Source organism: Ranitomeya variabilis, chromosome 1, assembly GCF_051348905.1.
Source record: "Ranitomeya variabilis isolate aRanVar5 chromosome 1, aRanVar5.hap1, whole genome shotgun sequence".
NCBI classification, from domain to species: domain Eukaryota; kingdom Metazoa; phylum Chordata; class Amphibia; order Anura; family Dendrobatidae; genus Ranitomeya; species Ranitomeya variabilis.
Genome location: NC_135232.1, coordinates 117,765,012 through 117,786,100, shown reverse-complemented (window position 1 = coordinate 117,786,100; position 21,089 = coordinate 117,765,012). Strand labels below are relative to the sequence as shown.

The window sequence follows — 21,089 nt, the reverse complement described above, 5'->3', positions numbered from 1 at the left end:
AGTGACAGCCTGTTTATGTCACGGGAGCCATATAGCCAAAATGTCACGCGAGCTCAGGAATACTGGCACCAATATTGCTGGAACGGCACCGGTGTGGAAGGGGAGTATATGTTGTTGTTAGACTTACAGCTGCCAAATCCAGAGATATCGGCAGGTTCTGCCAAGGGTCTAATTTGCCTTCGCTGACAAGTATCAGGGAAGATAAGGATCTGGCATGTACGATTTCCGACTGTCGATCCTTATGTTCAAGGCAAGATAAGCTGCCACCTGGCAGTTTCTCTATTGTAGAGAACACAGGAGGACTCCTGTGTATGTAATAATCTAGATAAATGTCAGAAGAAAATCTTTTATGTATGCGCCCCTTTAATGACATGTTGGGTTTTATAGCTTTGTGTATGCACCCCTTTACACAAGTTGGGTTTGATAGCTTTGTGTATGCGCCCATTTAACACATGTTGGGTTTAATAGCTTTGTATATGCGCCCCTTTAACACATGTCGAGTGTTATAGCTTTGTGTATGCGCCCCATTAATACATGTTGGGTGTTATAGCTTCCTAGAGATTTTTTCATTTTTAGGGTTCTCATCTATTTCTTTGTGATTTTGTTATTTTTTCCATGTGTCAGTTCTGTGTGCTAGTAAAGAGTGTTTAATAAGACACAAAACAAACGCATGAAAAAGAATAATTGTATGTAATAAATGAGAACTCTAAATGTGAAGGATCACCAAGAAGACTTACAACACAACATGAGTGTTAAGGGATGAGTGTCATTAAAGAGGGATATTCGGTGTTTTAGGCTTACTGGAGGGCAATGATGGTGAAACTTATCAGTGGCATAGTCAATGAGTGACAGGAAGCTTTTTTTCCTATGTAACAAGAGGTTCTGCAGCAACTGAATACTATTCTGACTACTAAATGAGAAGTCCTGTCTAACTGCATATTTTAAATTGTGATATGCAATATCTAATAGTGGGGTTGTATATTATCCCATTAAAGATGATCATTACCAGTAAACATCATTATTAAATGTAATTATTGTGTCATTTACTCTGAATGTAAGTATTGCTTATCTTCTCATTCAGATCTTACAGTATATACAGTCTGACAAAATAGAGTTCTATATTTTTCCAGTTTTTGATGTTTTATCTATTAACCAATAATAAACTAATGATTTTACTGAACATAAATATGCAAAAAGTGAAAACACCTACTGTATACACTAAGGAGAGCAAGGGCTTATTGATTTCACCAGCTCTCAGAGTTTCTGTTGTTGTGTAGTCAATATAGCAGATTTATAGGGAACAGCAATTTCATGTGTTATTGTTGTGAATACAGAGACGAATGCATGCAGATAAAAGCAGCAATGAAAGATGCACATGACTGGTCACTTATTAACAAGGGAATTGGACAAAAGAATAAGCTAAAAAATGCAACATACAGTTCTGAAACTTTATGAACCATGTATGAGAATGGAATATGTGGCTCTTCTCTTATTATATATACTTTATGAACTTAGTAAATTTTAAGGTCTTTAATATGTAACATACCTACTTATGGAAACCCAGTTGGATGGTACACAGGAAAGCAGAGGATTCTTTACTTCAATTAAAAACTGGGAAGGAAAAAAACAAGGTGAAGATCGGGACCGCACACCAATATAGGATGATATATCAAGTAATAAAGTCATCTAGATCACTTGTGCCCAAAGTGCAGACCATGAACCAAATGTGGACAGCTGGCAGAGATGAGCAGATCGCATTGCACAACCCGGATTCATGGTCAACATCACTAGTTTCTGGCTGTGGACAGGAGCTACGTGAATTTCCTGAGCTCCTGTCTTCCCTGGCATGACATCTGACATCTCACCAGAATACAGCAAACTATTATTACATAAAGGGATGTACAAAGATGGTCAAGTAGTACTCCGAGTAAAAGCTGGGAAAGAAGCGGCTAGCAGGTGTTTCCTGCCCCATATTGTTATTCCGATGCCTGTGAGGTTATAGGGACACATCTTGGGATAGCTCTCTAGAAGGTACGTTTCTGCACCACATTAAATCACTATTAATTAGTTTTCATTAATCACCTTTACTCAGATGAGGTAAAAAAGTGTTTATTCTCAGCTACAGAAAGTGAAATATTACGGTAAACAATGTCATAATAAGAGCTGAATAATTACAGCGATATAATGTAATTGTAAATATCTTTATGGAGTCTTTTTTTCATGTATCAATTTATTATAGTATTTTCAATGATTCTTATAGTAAATGCTGATGTCTGGTTTTGATACCCATCCAGTGACGCCCATACTGTTGCACGGTTTGCTGCAAAAGAGACCTTTGTAGGGTTTCGAGTAGTCATGGGTGAACCTGAACAGTAAAGTTCAGGGTCCGTACCGAATAGCTAGTGTCTAGTGTGCAAGGACCCCGAACATGGATTTATCAGGGAATTCCGTCTTACTGTTTGGATTCAGCACCCCAAAATACCGGCTCTTCCCCACGCTGTCATCTGTGTGACAGCGTGAGAAACACAAGCGGCTCTGATGGACGGTACGTAACTTACTGCTGGTAAGAGAGCTGTAGCTCCCACGCTGTCAGATGACAGCGTGTGAGCCAAAAGCTGTGACTGCTGTAAAAAAAAAGTTACCGCAGGCCACAGGCGTCAGCTGATAGAGTACTATGCTCACCAGCGTACGCCTGCTGTCACTGGTAGCAGCGAGACCAGGCGAAGCTGATAAGAATATTCATCAGCCGTCGCCTGTGCTATAAATAAATAAAAAATGACATGGGGTCTCTTCTATTCTTGGTAACTAGAGCAGGGAAAACCGACAGCTGTGGCTCTTTCCACTTGCCCTAGTGCGATGCCAAGTGGGTAGTAGGTTTGGGATTTTATGTCCGCTGACACCAAGCCCAGGGGCTAGTAATGGAGAGATGTTTAGCAAAGACATCAGTGAAGTAGACTGAGTTCATTGGCTATTAACTCCGCTCACCTTATTCATGTCACCATGAGACATTGATGCTGCGCTAGCACGTGCAGCTCAGTGTCTCTGCAGTCTGCCAGGCTGAACTCTCATACCATGCCAACGTTTAGCATAGCATCTAGATGTAGCAGAGCTACACTCATCGTGGGACACCTGGATTATCATCTCGTCAGACAGGTGAGGATTATGGCTATTTATTATTTTTGGTCTTTTACAAGGGACATCGGCATCGGAGGATTATCTTAATATCGTACTGGTAAGGGATATGGTTGTTTATTATTTTGGTCTTTCACAGGGGACATATGCATCAATGGATTAGGCGTAAAGGTGGGTATAACTGTGCTATTTTATTTTTATTTCAAATAAGGGACTCTATTCTTCAGGTGTCTATGGGGTTAGTAATGGGGGCGTCTTATAGATGCCAGTCCCATTACTAACCCCTGGGCTTGATGTCAGCTGACAACACACAGCTGACACAAATCCCAATACTATTACCCTACTTGTGTCACCGAACCAGGGTAGTCTGTTGTGCCTGTGCTGATTACCGAGAATAGAAGACACCCCACCACATTTTTAAATTTTTTTACTTTATTATAGCACCGGCTGATGAATACTCTCATCAGCCTCTCCTGCGCTCACTGCTACTAGCGACAGCAGGCGTATGCTGATGATAGCAGTACTCTCTCATCAGCAAATGCCTGTGATCAGCACTGTCATCTGAGAGCTAAGAACCGCAGTGTAACAAGCCATGCATCTGTGTGACCATTTCATGAGTACAGTGTAACAAACCATATATCTGTGTGTTCATTAAATAAGTGAAGTGTAACGTGCCACCATCTGTGTGATCACTACATGAGTGCAGTGTAACAAGCCATCATCTGTGTGACCATTACATGAGTGCAGTGTAACGAGCCATCATCTGTGTGACCAATACACGATTGCAGTGTAACGAGCCATCAACTGTGTGACCATTACATGACTGCAGAGTAACGAGCCATCATCTGTGTGACCAATACACGATTGCAGTGTAACGAGCCATCATCTGTGTGACCATTACATGATTGAAGGTAATGAGCCATCATCTGTGTGACCATTACATAAGTGCAGTGTAACGAACCATCATCTGTGTGACCATTACATGAGTGCAGTGTAATGAGCCATCATCTGTGTGACCATTACATGAGTGCAGTGTAATGAGCCATCATCTGTGTGACCATTACATGAGTGCAGTGTAATGAGCCATCATCTGTGTGACCATTACATGAATGCAGTGTAACGAGCCATCATCAGTGTGACCCGTTACATGACTGACTGAATGCAGAGATCTTGAAAACTGAGCAAATGACAATCAATGTTTATAAGAAAATTGAGAAACTTTTTATTACACAATGATTAAAAGGGTATGTCCAATGGATTTGCCACAAATGTCGGATAGATGCAGGTTTCATCTTTGGACCTACACCTATTTACAGTTATAGTCGGCCTATGGTCAGCCAATAATGCTGTCACTTTGAAAAGAGGGGTGATTTTCTATTCATTTGCTTGTATGAAAGTTTTGAGTAGAGCTGTGCACATCTTAGGGTGGTCTCAGTAAGGGTCCTAACATGTCTCAAATTGATATTTCTTTATCAACAAGCCTGCTCGCCTTATTTCAGCACTGCGCAATCGGACAGCTCCTACATCTGGAAGCCTTCATTAGCTCACAGTGAATCACCATTTAGTGCAGTCTTTTGTTAGGGTGCTTTCACACTACTTCATTGGCTCTGTTGAGGCTTGCACCCAAACCGCCAGCAAAATGGGTTTTGGAAGTATGCAGCGATAGGGCAATAGACAATAATGGTGACGGCAGAGTGAACGTAAGCATCATTTCAGACTGCGTCTGAGTGTCCGCCTCCAGTAGGTGTATACGCCCGAAAATGGAGTGCACGTTTGCTCTGCAGGCACCATTATAGTCTATGGTGCATATGCCCAAATCCCGTTTGGCGGGTGTTCGGACGTAAGCCAAAACAGGGCCACAGAACGGGCGCCGGAACGCAATGTAAAAGCACCCTTAAAGAGAACCTGTCATCACAATTTAACCCGTTAAAGAAAAGTTATGGCAATAATGACCCTGATATACTGATTTAATGGATACCTGTAGTGAAAAAATTAATTCACCTTAGAAATTTTGGGGCAATAGACGAAAAAATTAATTCACCTTAGAAATTTTGGGGCAATAGACTCTTCGTGCATTGGGGCGGGAATGTGGGCAGGGTCTTCAGCTGTGCCATGGCCTCTTCACATTTGTACGAGCCTCCATTTTTGAATTTCGAGCTTGCACACATTCATGTCACGGCGTTCTTCTGCAAAAAGGCGCTGGAACCAACACATGCTCAGATTATCCTTACGGTCTCCAGCAAAATGGCGGCACATGTGCAGATTGAGATCTTGAGTCGTCATTGAGCAGAGTTCCCAATCTGCGCATGAGAAGACACCTGTGCAATTTTGCTGGAGACTGCCAGAGGATTATCTGACCATGCGCTGCATCCGGCGCCATTTTGCTGGAGGCTGCCAGAACATGAATGTGTGAGGGTAGTGCTAGTGCAAAATTTAAAAATGGAGGCTCATACAAATACAGAGGGGCCGGGACAGAGCCACAGACCCTTCAAATAGTCCAGCAGCGATGCACGAAGAGGCTATTGCACCAGAACTTCTAAGATGAATTAAAAAATAACCAAGCCACAGATTTTTCAGTACATGTATCCATTAAATCAGTATATCAATAGTCCTTGAAGGCAGGTTCTCAAGAAGATCAGTGTCTGACCCATAGCCTGGAAGAGGCCATTTGCATATAAGAAAAACAAAAATTTCTCTGGAATAAGACATCAGATAGCAGATATCAAGGTGTCATGTTATTCAGCTTCCTATGACCTGCATGCCCATATAGACGGCATATGAGGAAAGATCCTACTGACAAATTTCATTTAATGTCTCATTTGCATATGAATGAACTTGCTAATTACTCCTGAATGCAGCAACAGATAGAAGATATAAAGGTGTCAATGAATTTACATTTAGAAGACCTGCATGCCCATATATGCAGTTTGGGGAGGAGGTGGGTTTGCTCTTACTGATAGATTGCCCTTTAAGAAACTCTACTCCAAGAATACAATGAGGACAGTAATATTACATGTCTGAAGCCTGATGTGTGGAATCAAATTCCATACAGAAATATTTGTGCAACCAAGATTATATGTAAAATGTGAATTCGACAAAAGCCATATTTCTGGGTAATTATGCGTCTCAAATTAATATACAGTGTTATTTACGGTCCATCAGCCGTGTACAATCTGTCCTAGAAAACAGTTTGCTTAATGATGGTTCATTACTAGAGCGGATGCCTTGGGAATACGACAGGTCAGAACATTGAACAAACATTTATCTCTGCAGCATGTATTGTTATTACCTCTTGTCCAGACACTGTGGTATAAGATAAGGAAGGATTTCGCAATGTGTGACGGATTTCTATAAGATGTCCTTGCATTTGTGAAATTACCTCCTGGATCTCGGCTTTTCGATCTTTTATTTTTGGAAAGTCAGTGAGGTCTCTGAACAGGTCAGTCTTATTTCCAGCCCTAGGAACAAAGCTTTTTTTTAAAACCAAAATCCATACGTGGCATTTCTGTACATTAACAAAGCAACTATCAGCACTTACTTAACAGCTTCTTGATTTAACACCCGGACAAACTTCTGCATCGGACTGAGAATTTGTGGGACTTCGGTAAAAATCTTTTTCAGCAAAACTGACTGTACGTGAGAGGTGATGGCCGGAATCAATACTGTAAGCTGGCCTTCTAAATTGCACAATGTGCTGACGATTAACAAGAACTCCCGAGGGGAGCACTGCAAAGAAAACGACATCATAAAACATGTAGTTTAAAAGACCAGGCGCTGTCGAAACTTGATCTAATCCAAACATTTGTCAAATTTAGTCACCTTTAAAGGCAATTAAAAAGTATCGATCACAGAAAAGCCTCAACTAACAGAGAACTTGTCACATACTACAGCGGCAACGACTGCAAAGTGAACGCCGTCAATACAATGCTCTGCAGACGGCTGGGAATTACATAAATGTTGGGAGATGATATGGCAGCAACAATTGGAAATTTTTTTTGAGAAGTGGATCTTGATGAGAGCGTGGCTGTACAGTATGCAAAAGATTTTAAACAAGGTTATGGGAGATCACTAATTAAACAGCAAGAATAAAAAACAATTATGGGGATCATTTGGATTGATGTAGTAGTAGTGAGGGCATGTAATAATGGAAAAATGCTGAAATTAAATGTTCTGCTGCTTTAATTTTGGCCGTTTTTTGGTACGAATGGAAGATTTTCCTAACAAGTTAATTTGAGACTGAAGGCACAATGTGTTGTTTAATAGGGTTGTATTTATTGGCAGATTCCTAAGATTTGTGATCATTGTACACTGGAATCCACCATCAATCCTAAAAACACTACAGCGTAACGAGAACCTTAGATTTCAGTGCACAGGGGACGGATCCTCTCCTCCCAGTCTGTGGATCCCTGGTTCCTCGGACTCTCCGGATCACACTGTGCTCTTTGTTTGAGCCGGAAGTCTCTTTCATAAGTCTCGCTCTCATGCTTAAGAGCAAGCAATGCCTGGTGAGCGTGCGGGGAGATTTCCACAATGAAAAAACACAGTGAATTCCACAAAGGTAAAAATCTCAGTAGATTTTGTTACAGATCTGCCCAACTTTTCACCCTTAACATCGCAAAAGGCAAAATCTGTTGCAACATCCACAGCAAAAACTGATCTGCAGCACATTTTAGATCTACAGTACCAGTCCACTAATACTACAGATTTTATCTGCAGCATGTGAATCAGTTTTAATGAAATCTCATTGATAACACTACTGTAATACACAATGGATTTTCATGCGATTTTACAGTGCAGAAATCAGAGGCATATTTATATGGAAAAGGTATGGTGTGGACTTTCCTGCACAGAAATCTCCAGGTACTAAAATAAAAGATTATGATATACTGCAGATTTTTGCCCTTTGCATTTCAAGGGTCATATCTATATTGAAAATCCACAGCATAAAATGAAATATGCAAATTAAACATATGCATCACAGGATACCAGTAATCAGGGATCTGGCATAAGATGTGATATGGTAATACCAATAGCATTTAAATTAGGGTCACGCGGAGTCATATGTGATGGCAGAACAGCACCTTCAAGATCTGCTTTGTCTTGGATTGATAATATATAGTGTTTAAAGCAGAAAAGATAAAGGGCCAGATTCATCATTTGCAATTTATTGAAGTCACTTTTCTTCCTTTGTCTTGTGTCATTTGCGTTTTTTTTTTTTTAAATGGTTGACATGGTCCATGAATTTGGCGCAAAATCGAAAATGTAAATTTTTGTCCTTATCTATTTTCTATGACTTTTCAGCACCAAACCCCTCCAGAAACCTAACTCAAGTGGGGGGTCAGAGGGGGCTTGGGTGAGATGCGCTAGTCAATATTTATTAAATTTAAACTCAAGTTATTTCAGTGACCATTGTGGATTTTTCTTACTTTAACACAGGTGCACCAACAATTTTGCTCATCTGAGAGTATATATATTGTGACAAAGTCACTGGTAAAGTGCTGGAGGGGAGATATGTTTCATTACGCTTAATGGCATCAGTGATATAACACCCAAAGTTTTTCCTCCAGCACACTAAGTGTGGTGAGGGGTTAAATAATTTGTATAATGGGCTGGCTTTTATGTGGACATCCATAGAGCGGGTGGGAGAATGTCCACCTTATCTCTACCCCAGGGTGTTGTCTGGGACTTAGGCCCCTTTCACACATCAGTTTTTTGCCATCAGTCACAACCCGTCGAATTTTGAAAAAAACGGATCCGGCGGCATCATTTGTTTTTTTCTCATAGACTTGAATTAGCGAAGAATGGCCTCACGTTTCATCCGTCGTTCTCCGGATCCGTCGAAAATTGTTTATCCGGTGGCAGGAGACAACGGACAAAGTAAAAATTTTTGTCTCCGCGTTTGCTAGAATGGAAGCCTGTGGGCGCCAGATGCGTCAAATGACGGAATCCGGTGCCGGATTCTGTTTTGTTTTTTTTTAACTGCGCATGCTCCGATTTAATTAGGAGACAATTGGCAAGCCCCCAATTAGGAAATACAAAAATAGGGAAAAAGGAAAAAATGGGAAGAAAATAAGTCAGCTCACCAATCCCTCAACAGTGCAATGATGCCCACGCACGGAGCCGCCTTGGTCAAGGGCATAGTCCAGAACCAGCAATGAAAAAGAAAAAATAAACTCCAGCATGGGTCTTCTAAAAAGTCAATTTATTAGAAACACTTTAAAATGCAAACATTTGCAAAAAAGAGATTGGGGTCCCAGGTGGTCAACGCCGACGCGTTTCGACCATCAGGTCTTAGTCATGGCATGCCATGACTAAGACCTGCTGGTCGAAACGCGTCGGCGTTGACCACCTGGGACCCCCATCTCTTTTTAGCAAATGTTTGCATTTTAAAGTGTTTCTAATAAATTGACTTTTTAGAAGATCCATGCTGGAGATTATTTTTTCTTTCCCAATTAGGAAAGGAATAAAAAGCCTGCCAGGAAGGGCTTCACTCATCCATTTACCAGCCAGCAAGCAAGACAGCCCAAGACCAGCCAGCCACAGAGCAAAAACCTGCCAGCCACAGAGCCTACCAGGCTAGCCAGTCAGAGTCTACCAGGCCAGCCAGCCGCAGCCTACCAGGCCAGCCAACCACAGGCTACTAGGCCCGCAAGCCACACCCTACCAGGCCAGCCAGCCACAGAGCTTACCAAGCCAGCCAGAGAGCCTACCAGCCAGCCAGCGAGCCTACCAGCCAGCCAGCCACAGCCTACCAGGCCAGCCAGAGAGCCTACGAGGCCAGCCAGCCAGAGCCTACCAGGCCAGCCAGAGAGTCTACCAGGCCAGCCAGCCACAGCCTACCAGGCCAGCCAGCCACAGAGCTTACCAGGCCAGCCAGCCACAGAGCCCACCAGGCGGTCTCAATGTCTTCTTCTGGGAGCGCTCTCTTGCATCATCAGAGCAATCTCGTTTTTGTTTTTTCTTTTTGGTGATGTTCATCTAACAATATGCATTAATTCTTGTTTAACAGGAAGCTGCAGCATCAGAGGTGCTTCCAGAAGGAGACGGACGGGGTAAAGAAATACCCGGAGCGGGCTCGCATTTTGTAAGTTTCTTGCATGCATCGCAGGACCAGATCATCACAGACAACACAGTACACACAACATATAAAAAAACAGATCATTACAGACATCACAGTACACTCAACACATAAGCCTACATCCAAGCACATAATGTTTTTGTTTTTTTAAGCCTTCAGATCCTGGGGCTTGACGTAGAGATCCTCAAAGCGCCTCCCAGGGTCGACGGTGTGAGCGTAGGGGCGGTCACCATCGAGTAAGTACCTTTTTTTTATTTTTTTATTTTTCCACTTCATGTTGATGATTTGAATGTAATGTTTTTCGCCTTTTTTAGCAGGCTTCAAAGCGCGCTCCCAACTCTGACAGTGAGGAGGCCTGTCTAGATATCGACCTCCTCATCGATCTAGTCCGAGAGCGGGAGCTGGAATATGGGGGACCGCAGCCACGCTGATCTTGGTGTGACCCGTCGGCTCTAGGATGAAGTATGCTATGAAGTTGTGGAATATTGGGAGGTCCTTGAGGTTCGGGCCCAGATTCAAGCGCGTAAATATTCACAGTTCAGTAACTTATGTTGCTGGATATAATGTGTTGTATACTAACCAATTTGTGCTTTCACTTTACAGGGGAAAGAGTTATCAAGCGGTGGCAGTCACTCAGGGATCGCTTCAAGAAGGAGTTCAACAAGGAGATGCGGGCCCCGAGTGGATCGGGAGGACGCAGGAGCAAATACAAGTATGCTAGAATCCTGTCGTTCCTCCTGTCGACTATGGTTAGCAGAAGGTAAATATTCCCCTCCCCATTTACTAAGTAAAAATGTTTACATGTGTAACTTTTTTTTCTTTCAGCCAGGGCCAAGCAATAACAATATATTAATTACATTTTTTTCTTTGTTCCACAGCACTGTCTGCAGCACTCGAGAGCCTGCAGAGTTGAACCCTTCTGAAGCAATCCCACAGGAGTCCGCCACCGGGGACCACTTCGACAGACCCGATCCCATCTGTACCTTCCCTCACATCTGGTCCCTCGGTTCCATCCACCAGCGCTGGAGCATCGTGGCAGACTTCCTTACATGAAGCTTCTGGTGAGGATGTAGCTTTTCCTTTACCCCACCCCTCTGATGCTGCCACCTCTAGAACACCTTTGGATTCTGGGCGGCAGCGCCAGAGGGGTCAGGAAAACAGCTATGTGCCCGAATTCTTGCATCTAAATGCATCCTTCCAGAACTCACTCAAACTGTTGTCTGAGCAAATCACTGCTGGATTTAACCTAATGAACAACAGTATTCTTGAGTTGAACACGCGTCTGGACAGGATGCATTTAGATGCAAGTGAATCGACCAATCACTCCTTTTTCCAGGCAGTAGTCGAGCGCATAGACAAGCTATCTCCTGACCAGCAGATGCATGTAATGCCAGCCTGCCAGTTTACTCTAGCGCAGGTTAGCTCCCAAGCCCCTCCACCCGCCCCGGTAGTTCCTCCATCACCTGTCCTATACAATACCATCTTCCTGCCCTGTACCAGCTTCCTGCCCCATACCAGTTCCCAACCACACCATCTGTGCCTCCACTCCCTGCCCAACCTGTACTCCCTGCCCACTACCATCAGTCTCCTTCCACACCCATCAAGCCCCAAACACAACCCTCTGCTCCACCCACCACCTCTTCTGTCTCCCAATCCCTCCACACCACCCCTCAAACCTTCCAAATTCCCATTCCGGATGAAAAACTGATACGACGGATCCGTCGAGCCAACGGATTGTGACTGACTGCAAAAAACTGATGTGTGAAAGGGGCCTTAAATAGCTGGTCTCCAGAGGCAGTATTGGTTCAGCAGGGCTGGAGAGAGGATCTCGAGTGGTTTGTGTCCTGAAGAGGAGAGGAAAGACTGAACCTGTGTTGCTCCAGTTGAACGGACTGTGTTGCAGCATTTTATTTTCTTTGTTTTCCTGTTTGCCCCAAAGGGCTGTATTTATTCTTCCCTTCATGATTGATTAAGCAGTCTGTCTACTAAACCAACAGAAGATTTGAAGAGAGATTTCTCCTGTTTCTACCTCCATGTACCGGTGAGTGAGCGGAACTACCATAGTATATACGCATACATACACATATACATCACAAAGACAAAGAGAGTGAAATTACTAAAAATATATGTACACAAACAGAACATGGCTTCGTTGCTGGATAGGGGTGAAAAATCACATTTTCTTTTATCACTGTATCTGAGTATTTGACAAACAACTGTGAAAAAGACAATCCAAACCCTCCGGAAACAATTATAATCAGTGCTATGATGAATCAGAATGATTTGTAGATGTCACAAGTGTTGGGTGCAAAAATCAATTGGAGAACTTCACACTTTTTGACAATTTATAGAAGCAAAATAAATCTGTAGGTACTACATGGAAAACAAGCTACAATAGTAAGGAAAAAAGCATACCATAGATCAAAGTACACATTTTTATATACATATAAGAAAGGTTGTTTTGTTTTCTTATAAATCTAACCCTAATACAATTATCCAGAATGTTTTTCAGCCTTCAGGATTTTCTGCATGTTCCTAAAGAAAATTGTCTTATAGAAAACTTGCAAAGAGTAAGTTAATTTCTTGCTGGATTTAAAGGGGTTGCCTGGGTGTAGGAGGATGGGCACGTTGCTCATGACCCTTGAGAAGCCTTCCTGTAATGTTGTACAGTGTAATAACATTGTTATAGACTGCCCAACACCAGACAGTGAGTTGGGTGAGTTATATCCAGAATTTTGCCCAGAGAGGGAAGAGCTATGCAGCAGGATCAGAAAAGACTTCCTAGTAGTTAGTCAGAAAGAGCCCAGAGTGGGCAGAGTAAAGACCTCAGGTCTAGTGCCAGCTCTGCTCCATGCAGAGAGGAACAACCGGAGCAGATAGAAAGAGCATGTAGGAGATAGCAGAGAAGAGCAGTGAGTAGCAGTCCGAAATCGGGACAGAGAGTGAGAGAAACAATATTAGGGCCTGGGGCAGGAAGCCTAGCAGGACGGTATGGAGATTTCATCAGAGATGTAAGGGAAGGTAAAAGTAAAGGGAAGCAAGAGAATACATATATCATTGTAGTTACTTAGCATCTATAGTAAAGGAAGTCAATGTCGCCATATTGGAACAAATCCTCACCAACGAAGAAATCACAGGACGCGCTGCTACAGGATGGAGTCTATAACTCTTGTGAACTAGAAACCTAGAGTAACTGAGGGGCCGTAGTGTGACACCTCAACCTGTGCGGACCCCACAGGATGAATAAATATTTTTTAAGAAAAAAAAATAAACACGTACACATATTTAGTATCACTGCGTCCAGAACAACCAATCCTATAAATGTGTCCCACTAGTTAACCCCTTTATTGAACACCGTAAAAATGTTAAATAAAACAATGCTTTATGATCATACCACCGAACAAAATGTGGAAAAAAAGATCAAAAAGACAAAAATAAGTAAACATTGTACCACTAAAAACTTAATTTTTGCTCGCAAAAATGAAGCCGTCGTACAGCTCCATCAACGGAAAAATAAAAAAAAGTTACAGCTCTCAGAATAAAGCAATGAATAATTTTTTTCAACAAAATCGTTTTTATTCTGTAAAAGCAGCAAAACATTAAAAAATATAAATGTTGTATTGCTGTAATCGTACTGACCCCAAGAATAAAGCTGCCATATCAATTTTACCACAAGCGGAATGACATACAAAAAGCAAAGAAAACCAATATCTGAATTGCTGGTTTTTGTTCATTCTGCCTTCCAAAAATCGGAATAGAAAGATATAAAAAAATAACATGTGCCTGAAAATGGTACCAATAAAAACGTCAACTCGTCCCGCGAAAAACAAGCCCTCACACGACTGTCGGCTGAAACAATTATAGCTCCCAAAATATGGCGATGCTTTTGCAATATAAAGCTTCTTTTACTGTGTGACAGCATTCAAACATAAAAACCTGATATAAATCCAGTATCGCTGTAAGCCCAGGGTCACACTTGCGAGTGCAATGCGAGTCTCTCGCCTCAATACCCGGCACTGCCGCTGGCACTGGGGACCGGAGCATGTGGCTGCATATATTTCTATGCAGCCGCACGCTCTGGTCCCGAGATCCGGGTGCAGTGCCGGGTATTGAGGTGAGAGACTCGCGCGAGTTTCTTGTATTGCACTAGCAAGTGTGACCCCGGCCTAATCGTACCGACCCGAAGAATAAAGTCATCTAATCACTTATAAGGCACGAGGAACAGCGTAAAAAAGAAATAAATACAATTTTTCACCTGCTGTGGATTTGTTCATTCTGCCTCCAAAAGACTGCAGTAAAGCTTGGAGAACATTTATCCTGCATTCTACGCCGAGCAAACGGAATGCACAGGAGGAAAATTCCCTATAATGAGGTAGACGGAGGGACTGCGGATGCAGCCTGGCCTATGATTCGGCGGTGCTCATCTTTTTAGTCATGCATAAAAGTACAGCCGGCCACAGTTTTGTGCATGTCTGAAAGACACTGCTAAACAGAGGCCAGAGAGAGTCCAGAGTAATTATGCTGTCTCAATATGGTAAATGGATCCCTCGGGTGTATCATCTGAATCACAGCCATCGAAGGTTTAGATGGAAACCCTGGTGTAAGTGCTCAGCGTAGAGCACCGGACAAATATGATCCCAAACATTATGTAAAATGTTCCCAATAAAAGCTTCAACTCAATCCACAAAAAACATCAAATTCCCACTCAGGTCAGTCATCTGTTAACCCCTTCACCCCCAAGGGTGGCTTGCACGTTATGGACCGGGCCAATTTTTACAATTCTGACCACTGTCACTTTATGAGGTTATAACTCTGGAACGCTTCAACGGATCCTGGTGATTCTGACATTGTTTTCTCGTGACATATTGTACTACATGATAGTGGTAACATTTCTTTGATATTACCTGCGCTCATTTGTGAAAAAAATGGAAATTTGGTGAAAATTTTGAAAATTTCGCAATTTTCCAAATTAGAATTTTTATGCAAAGTGATATGTCACACAAAATACTTAATAAGTAACATTTCCCACATGTCTACTTTACATCAGCATCATTTTGGACAAAATTTTTTTTTTTGTTAGGGAGTTATAAGGGTTAAAAGTTGACCAGCAATTTCTCATTTTTACAACACCATTTTTTTTTAGGGACCACATCTCATTTGAAGTCATTTTGAGGGGTCTATATGATAGAAAATACCCAAGTGTGACACCATTCTAAAAACTGCACCCCTCAAGGTGCTCAAAACCACATTCAAAAAGTTTATTAACCCTTCAGGTGTTTCACAGGAATTTTTGGAATGTTTAAATAAAAATGAACATTTAACTTTTTTTCACACAAAATTTAATTCAGCTCCAATTTGTTTTATTTTACCAAGGGTAACAGGAGAAAATGGACCCCAAAAGATGTTATACAATTTGTCCTGAGTACGCCGATACCCCATATGTGGGGGTAAACCACTGTTTGGGCGCATGACAGAGCTCGGATGAGAAGGAGCGCCATTTGACTTTTCAATGCAAAATTGACTGGAATTGAGATGGGACGCCATGTTGCGTTTGGAGAGCCACTGATGTGCCTAAACATTGAAACCCCCCACAAGTGACACCATTTTGGAAAGTAGACCCCCTAAGGAACTTATCTAGAGGTGTGGTGAGCACTTTGACCCACCAAGTGCTTCACAGAAGTTTATAATGCAGAACCGTAAAAATAAAAAAATCATATTTTTTCACAAAAATGATCTTTTTGCCCCCAATTTTTTATTTTCCCAAGGGTAAGAGAAGAAATTGGACCCCAAAAGTTGTTGTACAATTTGTCCTGAGTACGCTGATACCCCATATGTGGGGGTAAACCACTGTTTGGGCGCATGGGAGAGCTCGGAAGGGAAGGACCGCCGTTTGACTTTTCACTGCAAAATTGACAGGAATTGAGATGGGACGCCATGTTGCGTTTGGAGAGCCACTGATGTGCCTAAACATTGAAACCCCCCACAAGTGACACCATTTTGGAAAGTAGACCCCCTAAGGAACTTATCTAGATGTGTGGTGAGCACTTTGACCCACCAAGTGCTTCACAGAAGTTTATAATGCAGGACCGTAAAAATAAAAAATCATATTTTTTCACAAAAATGATCTTTTCGCCCCCAATTTTTTATTTTCCCAAGGGTAAGAGAAGAAATTGGACCACAAAAGTTGTTGTGCAATTTGTCCTGAGTACGCTGATACCCCATATGTGGGGGTAAACCACTGTTTGGGCGCATGGGAGAGCTCGGAAGGGAAGGAGCGCCGTTTGACTTTTCACTGCAAAATTGACAGGAATTGAGATGGGACGCCATGTTGCGTTTGGAGAGCCACTGATGTGCCTAAACATTGAAACCCCCCCACAAGTGACACCATTTTGGAAAGTAGACCCCCCAAGGAACTTATCTAGAGGTGTGGTGAGCACTTTGACCCACCAAGTGCTTCACAGAAGTTTATAATGCAGAGCCGTAAAAATAAAACAAAAATTTTTTCCCACAAAAATTATATTTTAGCCCCCAGTTTTGTATTTTCCCGAGGGTAACAGGAGAAATTGGACCCCAAAAGTTGTTGTCCAATTTGTCCTGAGTACGCTGATACCCCATATGTGGGGGGGAACCACCGTTTGGGCGCATGGGAGGGCTCGGAAGGGATGGAGCGCCATTTGGAATGCAGACTTAGATGGAATGGTCTGCAGGCGTCATATTGCATTTGCAGAGCCCCTAATGTACCTAAACAGTAAAAAAAACCCACAAGTGACACCATTTTGGAAAGTAGACCCCCTAAGGAACTCATCTAGATGTGTTGTGAGAGATTTGAACCCCTAAGTGTTTCACTACAGTTTATAACGCAGAGCCGTGCAAATAAAAAATATTTTTTTTTCCACAAAAATTATTTTTTAGCCCCCAGTTTTGTATTTTTCCAAGGGTAACAGGAGAAATTAGACCCTATATATTGTTGTCCAATTTGTCCTGAGTACGCTGATACCTGATATCTGGGGGGGAACCACCGTTTGAGCGCATGGCAGAGCTCGGAAGGGAAGGAGCATCATTTGCAATGCAGACTTAGATGGATTGGTCTGCAGGCGTCACATTGCGTTTGCAGAGCCCCTAATGTACCTAAACAGTAAAAAAACCCCACAAGTGACACCATTTTGGAAAGTAGACCCCCTAAGGAACTCATCTAGATGTGTTGTGAGAGATTTGAACCCCTAAGTGTTTCACTACAGTTTATAACGCAGAGCCGTGCAAATAAAAAATATTTTTTTTTCCACAAAAATTATTTTTTAGCCCCCAGTTTTGTATTTTTCCAAGGGTAACAGGAGAAATTAGACCCTATATATTGTTGTCCAATTTGTCCTGAGTACGCTGATACCTGATATCTGGGGGGGAACCACCGTTTGAGCGCATGGCAGAGCTCGGAAGGGAAGGAGCATCATTTGCAATGCAGACTTAGATGGATTGGTCTGCAGGCGTCACATTGCGTTTGCAGAGCCCCTAATGTTCCTAAACAGTAGAAACCCCCCACAAGTGACCCAATATTGGAAACTAGACCCCCCAAGGAACTTATCTAGTTGTGTTGTGAGAACTTTGAACCCCCAAGTGTTTCACTACAGTTTATAACGCAGAGCCGTGAAAAAAAAAAAAAAAAAAATTTCCCCCAAAAATTATTTTTTAGCCCCCAGTTTTGTATTTTCCCAATGGTAACGGGAGAAATTGGACCCCAAAAGTTGTTGTCCAATTTGTCTTGAGTACGCTGATACCCCATATGTGGGGGGGAACCACCGTTTGGGCGCATGGGAGGGCTCGGAAGGGAAGGAGCGCCATATGGAATGCAGACTTAAATGGAATGGTCTGCAGGCGTCACATTGCGTTTGCAGAGCCCCTAATGTACCTAAACAGTAGAAACCCCCCACAAGTGACACCATTTTGGAAAGTAGACCCCCTAAGGAACTCATCTAGATGTGTTGTGAGAGCTTTGAACCCCCTAGTGTTTCACTACAGTTTATAACGCAGAGCCATGCAAATAAAAAATATATTTTTTTTCCACAAAAATTATTTTTTAGCCCCAGTTTTGTATTTTCCCAAGGGTAACAGGAGAAATTGGACCCCAAAAGTTGTTCTCCAATGTGTTCCGAGTACGCTGATACCCCATATGTTGGGGTAAACCCCTGTTTGGGCGCACGGGAGAGCTTGGAAGGGAAGGAGCACTGTTTTACTTTTTCAACGCAGAATTGGCTGGAATTGAAATGGGACGCCATGTCATGTTTGGAGAGCCCCTGATGTGCCTAAACAGTGGAAACCCCCCAATTATAACTGAAACCCTAATCCACACACACCCCTAACCCTAATCCCAACGGTAACCCTAACCACACCTCTAACCCAGACACACCCCTAACCCTAATCCCAACCCTATTCCCAACCGTAAATGTAATCCAAACCCTAACCCTAACTTTAGCCCCAACCCTAACCCTAACTTTAGCCCCAACCCTAAATGTAGCCCTAACCCTAGCCCTAACCCTAACCCTAATGGGAAAATGGAAATAAATACATTTTTTAAATTTTTTTAATTTTTCCCTAACTAAGGCTACGTTCACATTAGCGTTCTGCGCCGCAGCGTCGCCGCATGCGTCATGCTCCCCTATATTTAACATGGGGGCGCATGGACATGCGTTGCACTTGCGTTTTGCGACGCATGCGTCACTGCGGCGCACGCGTCATGGCGCAGAGGACGCAGCAAGTTGCATTTTTTGTGCGTACAAAATCAAGCAAAAAAAGGACGCATGCGTCGCAAAACGCAGCGTTGTGCATGCGGTGTTCCTGCGTTGTGTGTTGCGTCGCCGACGCTGCGGCGCACAACGCAAATGTGAACGTAGCCTAAGCGGGTGATGAAGGGGGGTTTGATTTACTTTTATAGCGGGTTATTTAGCGGATTTTTATGATTGGCAGCCGTCACACACTGAAAGATGCTTTTTATTGCAAAAAATATTTTTTGCGTTACCACATTTTGAGAGCTATAATTTTTCCATATTTGAGTCCACAGAGTTATGTGAGGTCTTGTTTTTTGCGGGACGAGTTGACGTTTTTATTGGTAACATGTTCGGGCACGGGAGATTTTTTGATCGCTTTTTATTCCGATTTTTGTGAGGCAGAATGACCAAAAACCAGCTATTCATGAATTTTTTGGGGAGGAGGCGTTTATACCGTTCCGCGTTTGGTAAAATTGATAAAGCAGTTTTATTCTTCGGGTCAGTACGATTACAGCGATATCTCATTTACATCATTTTTTTATGTTTTGGCGCTCTTATACGATAAAAGCTATTTTATAGAAAAAATAATTATTTTGGCATCTCTTTATTCTGAGGACTATAACTTTTTTATTTTTTCGCTGATGATGGTGTATGGCGCCTCGTTTTTTGCGGGACAAGATGACGTTTTCAGCGGTACCATGGTTATTTATATCCGTCTTTTTGATCGCGTGTTATTCCACTTTTTGATTGGCGGTATGAGAATAAAGCGTTTTTTGCCTCGTTTTTTTTTTTTTTTTTTTACGGTGTTCACTGAAGGGGTTAACTAGTTATGTAGTTTTATAGGTGGGGTCGTTACGGACGCGACGATACTAAATATGTGTACTTTTATTGTTTAATTTTTTTTTTTATTTAGATAAAGAAATGTATTTATGGGAATAATTATTTTTATTTATTTATTTATTTAGGAATTTTTTTTTTATTTTTTTTTTACACATGTGGACATTTTTTTTAAACTTTTTTACTTTGTCCCAGGGGGGGACATCACAGATCATTGATCTGGCAGTGTGCACAGCACTCTGCCAGATCTGCGATCTGCTGTGCAGGGCTGCAGGCTTACCAAGTGTCTGCTCTGAGCAGACACTCGGTAAGCCACCTCCTTCCCTGCAGGACCCGGATGCCGCGGCCATCTTGGATCCGGGACCTGCAGCGAGGAAGGAGGTAGGAGACCCTCGGAGCAACGCGATCACATCGCGTTGCTCCGGGGGTCTCAGGGAAGCCCGCAGGGAGCCCCCTCCCTGCGCGATGCTTCCCTATACCGCCGGTACACCGCGATCATGTTTGATCGCGGTGTGCCGGGGGTTAATGTGCCGGGGGCGGTCCGTGACCGCTCCTGGCACATAGTGCCGGATGTCAGCTGCAATAGTCAGCTGACACCCGGCCGCGCTCCCCCCGTGAGCGCGGCCGATCGTGCTGGACGTACTATTCCGTCCTTGGGAAGTAGGGCCCACCCCACATGGACGGAATAGTACGTCCAATGACAGAAAGGGGTTAATGTAACTGGTAGTACAAAGGCTCTGGAAAAGCAAAATGGCTCCGCACCTGCCAAAAGAAATTGGGCAAATTCTGTGCTCCCAAATTCAAATGCTCCCCTCCCTTCTGAGCCCCAGTGTGCCTAAACCACATATAGCATCCACATGTTTGGCATTTGGGCACTAGAGCCCACCTAATTTACGGGTGCATGTCTCCAGACACATAATTTGGGAATAACGAACTGGTCAGTAGAAGGTAATGGTCACTACAATAGCAGTTTGCAATTTTCACTCAGAAACATCCACTGCTGCTTGCTTCTGAAAACCACCCATGGAGTCAAAATTATCACTACACCTGTAGATAAATTCCCAAACGGGGATAATTTCTAAAATGGGGTTACTTGAGGGAGGGATTCTGCTCTTCTAGCACTTAGAGGCTCTGTATATGGAGTCCGCAAACTATTCTAGGAAAATCTGCACTCCAGGGGGCAAGTAGAGCTCCGTCCCTTCGGAATGCTGTCGTGTGGCTAAAAAGTACTGTACAGCCACATATGGGGTATTGCCAAATTCAGTAGAAATTATGGGACAAAT

The 21,089-nt window shown here is 42.8% G+C and overlaps 1 protein-coding gene across 1 annotated transcript in view; it reads right to left on the bottom strand.

Moving 5' to 3' along the window:
* Positions 1-21,089, bottom strand: part of MSH3 (mutS homolog 3) — a 240,166-nt gene that overhangs the window by 93,304 nt on the left and 125,773 nt on the right. The window contains exons 14-16 of the mRNA XM_077288361.1: positions 6,671-6,858; positions 6,422-6,590; positions 1,547-1,611 (exon numbers count right to left, since the gene is read on the bottom strand). Coding sequence (XP_077144476.1) covers positions 1,547-1,611; positions 6,422-6,590; positions 6,671-6,858 — 422 coding nt within the window. The remainder of the gene's footprint in view (positions 1-1,546; positions 1,612-6,421; positions 6,591-6,670; positions 6,859-21,089) is intronic.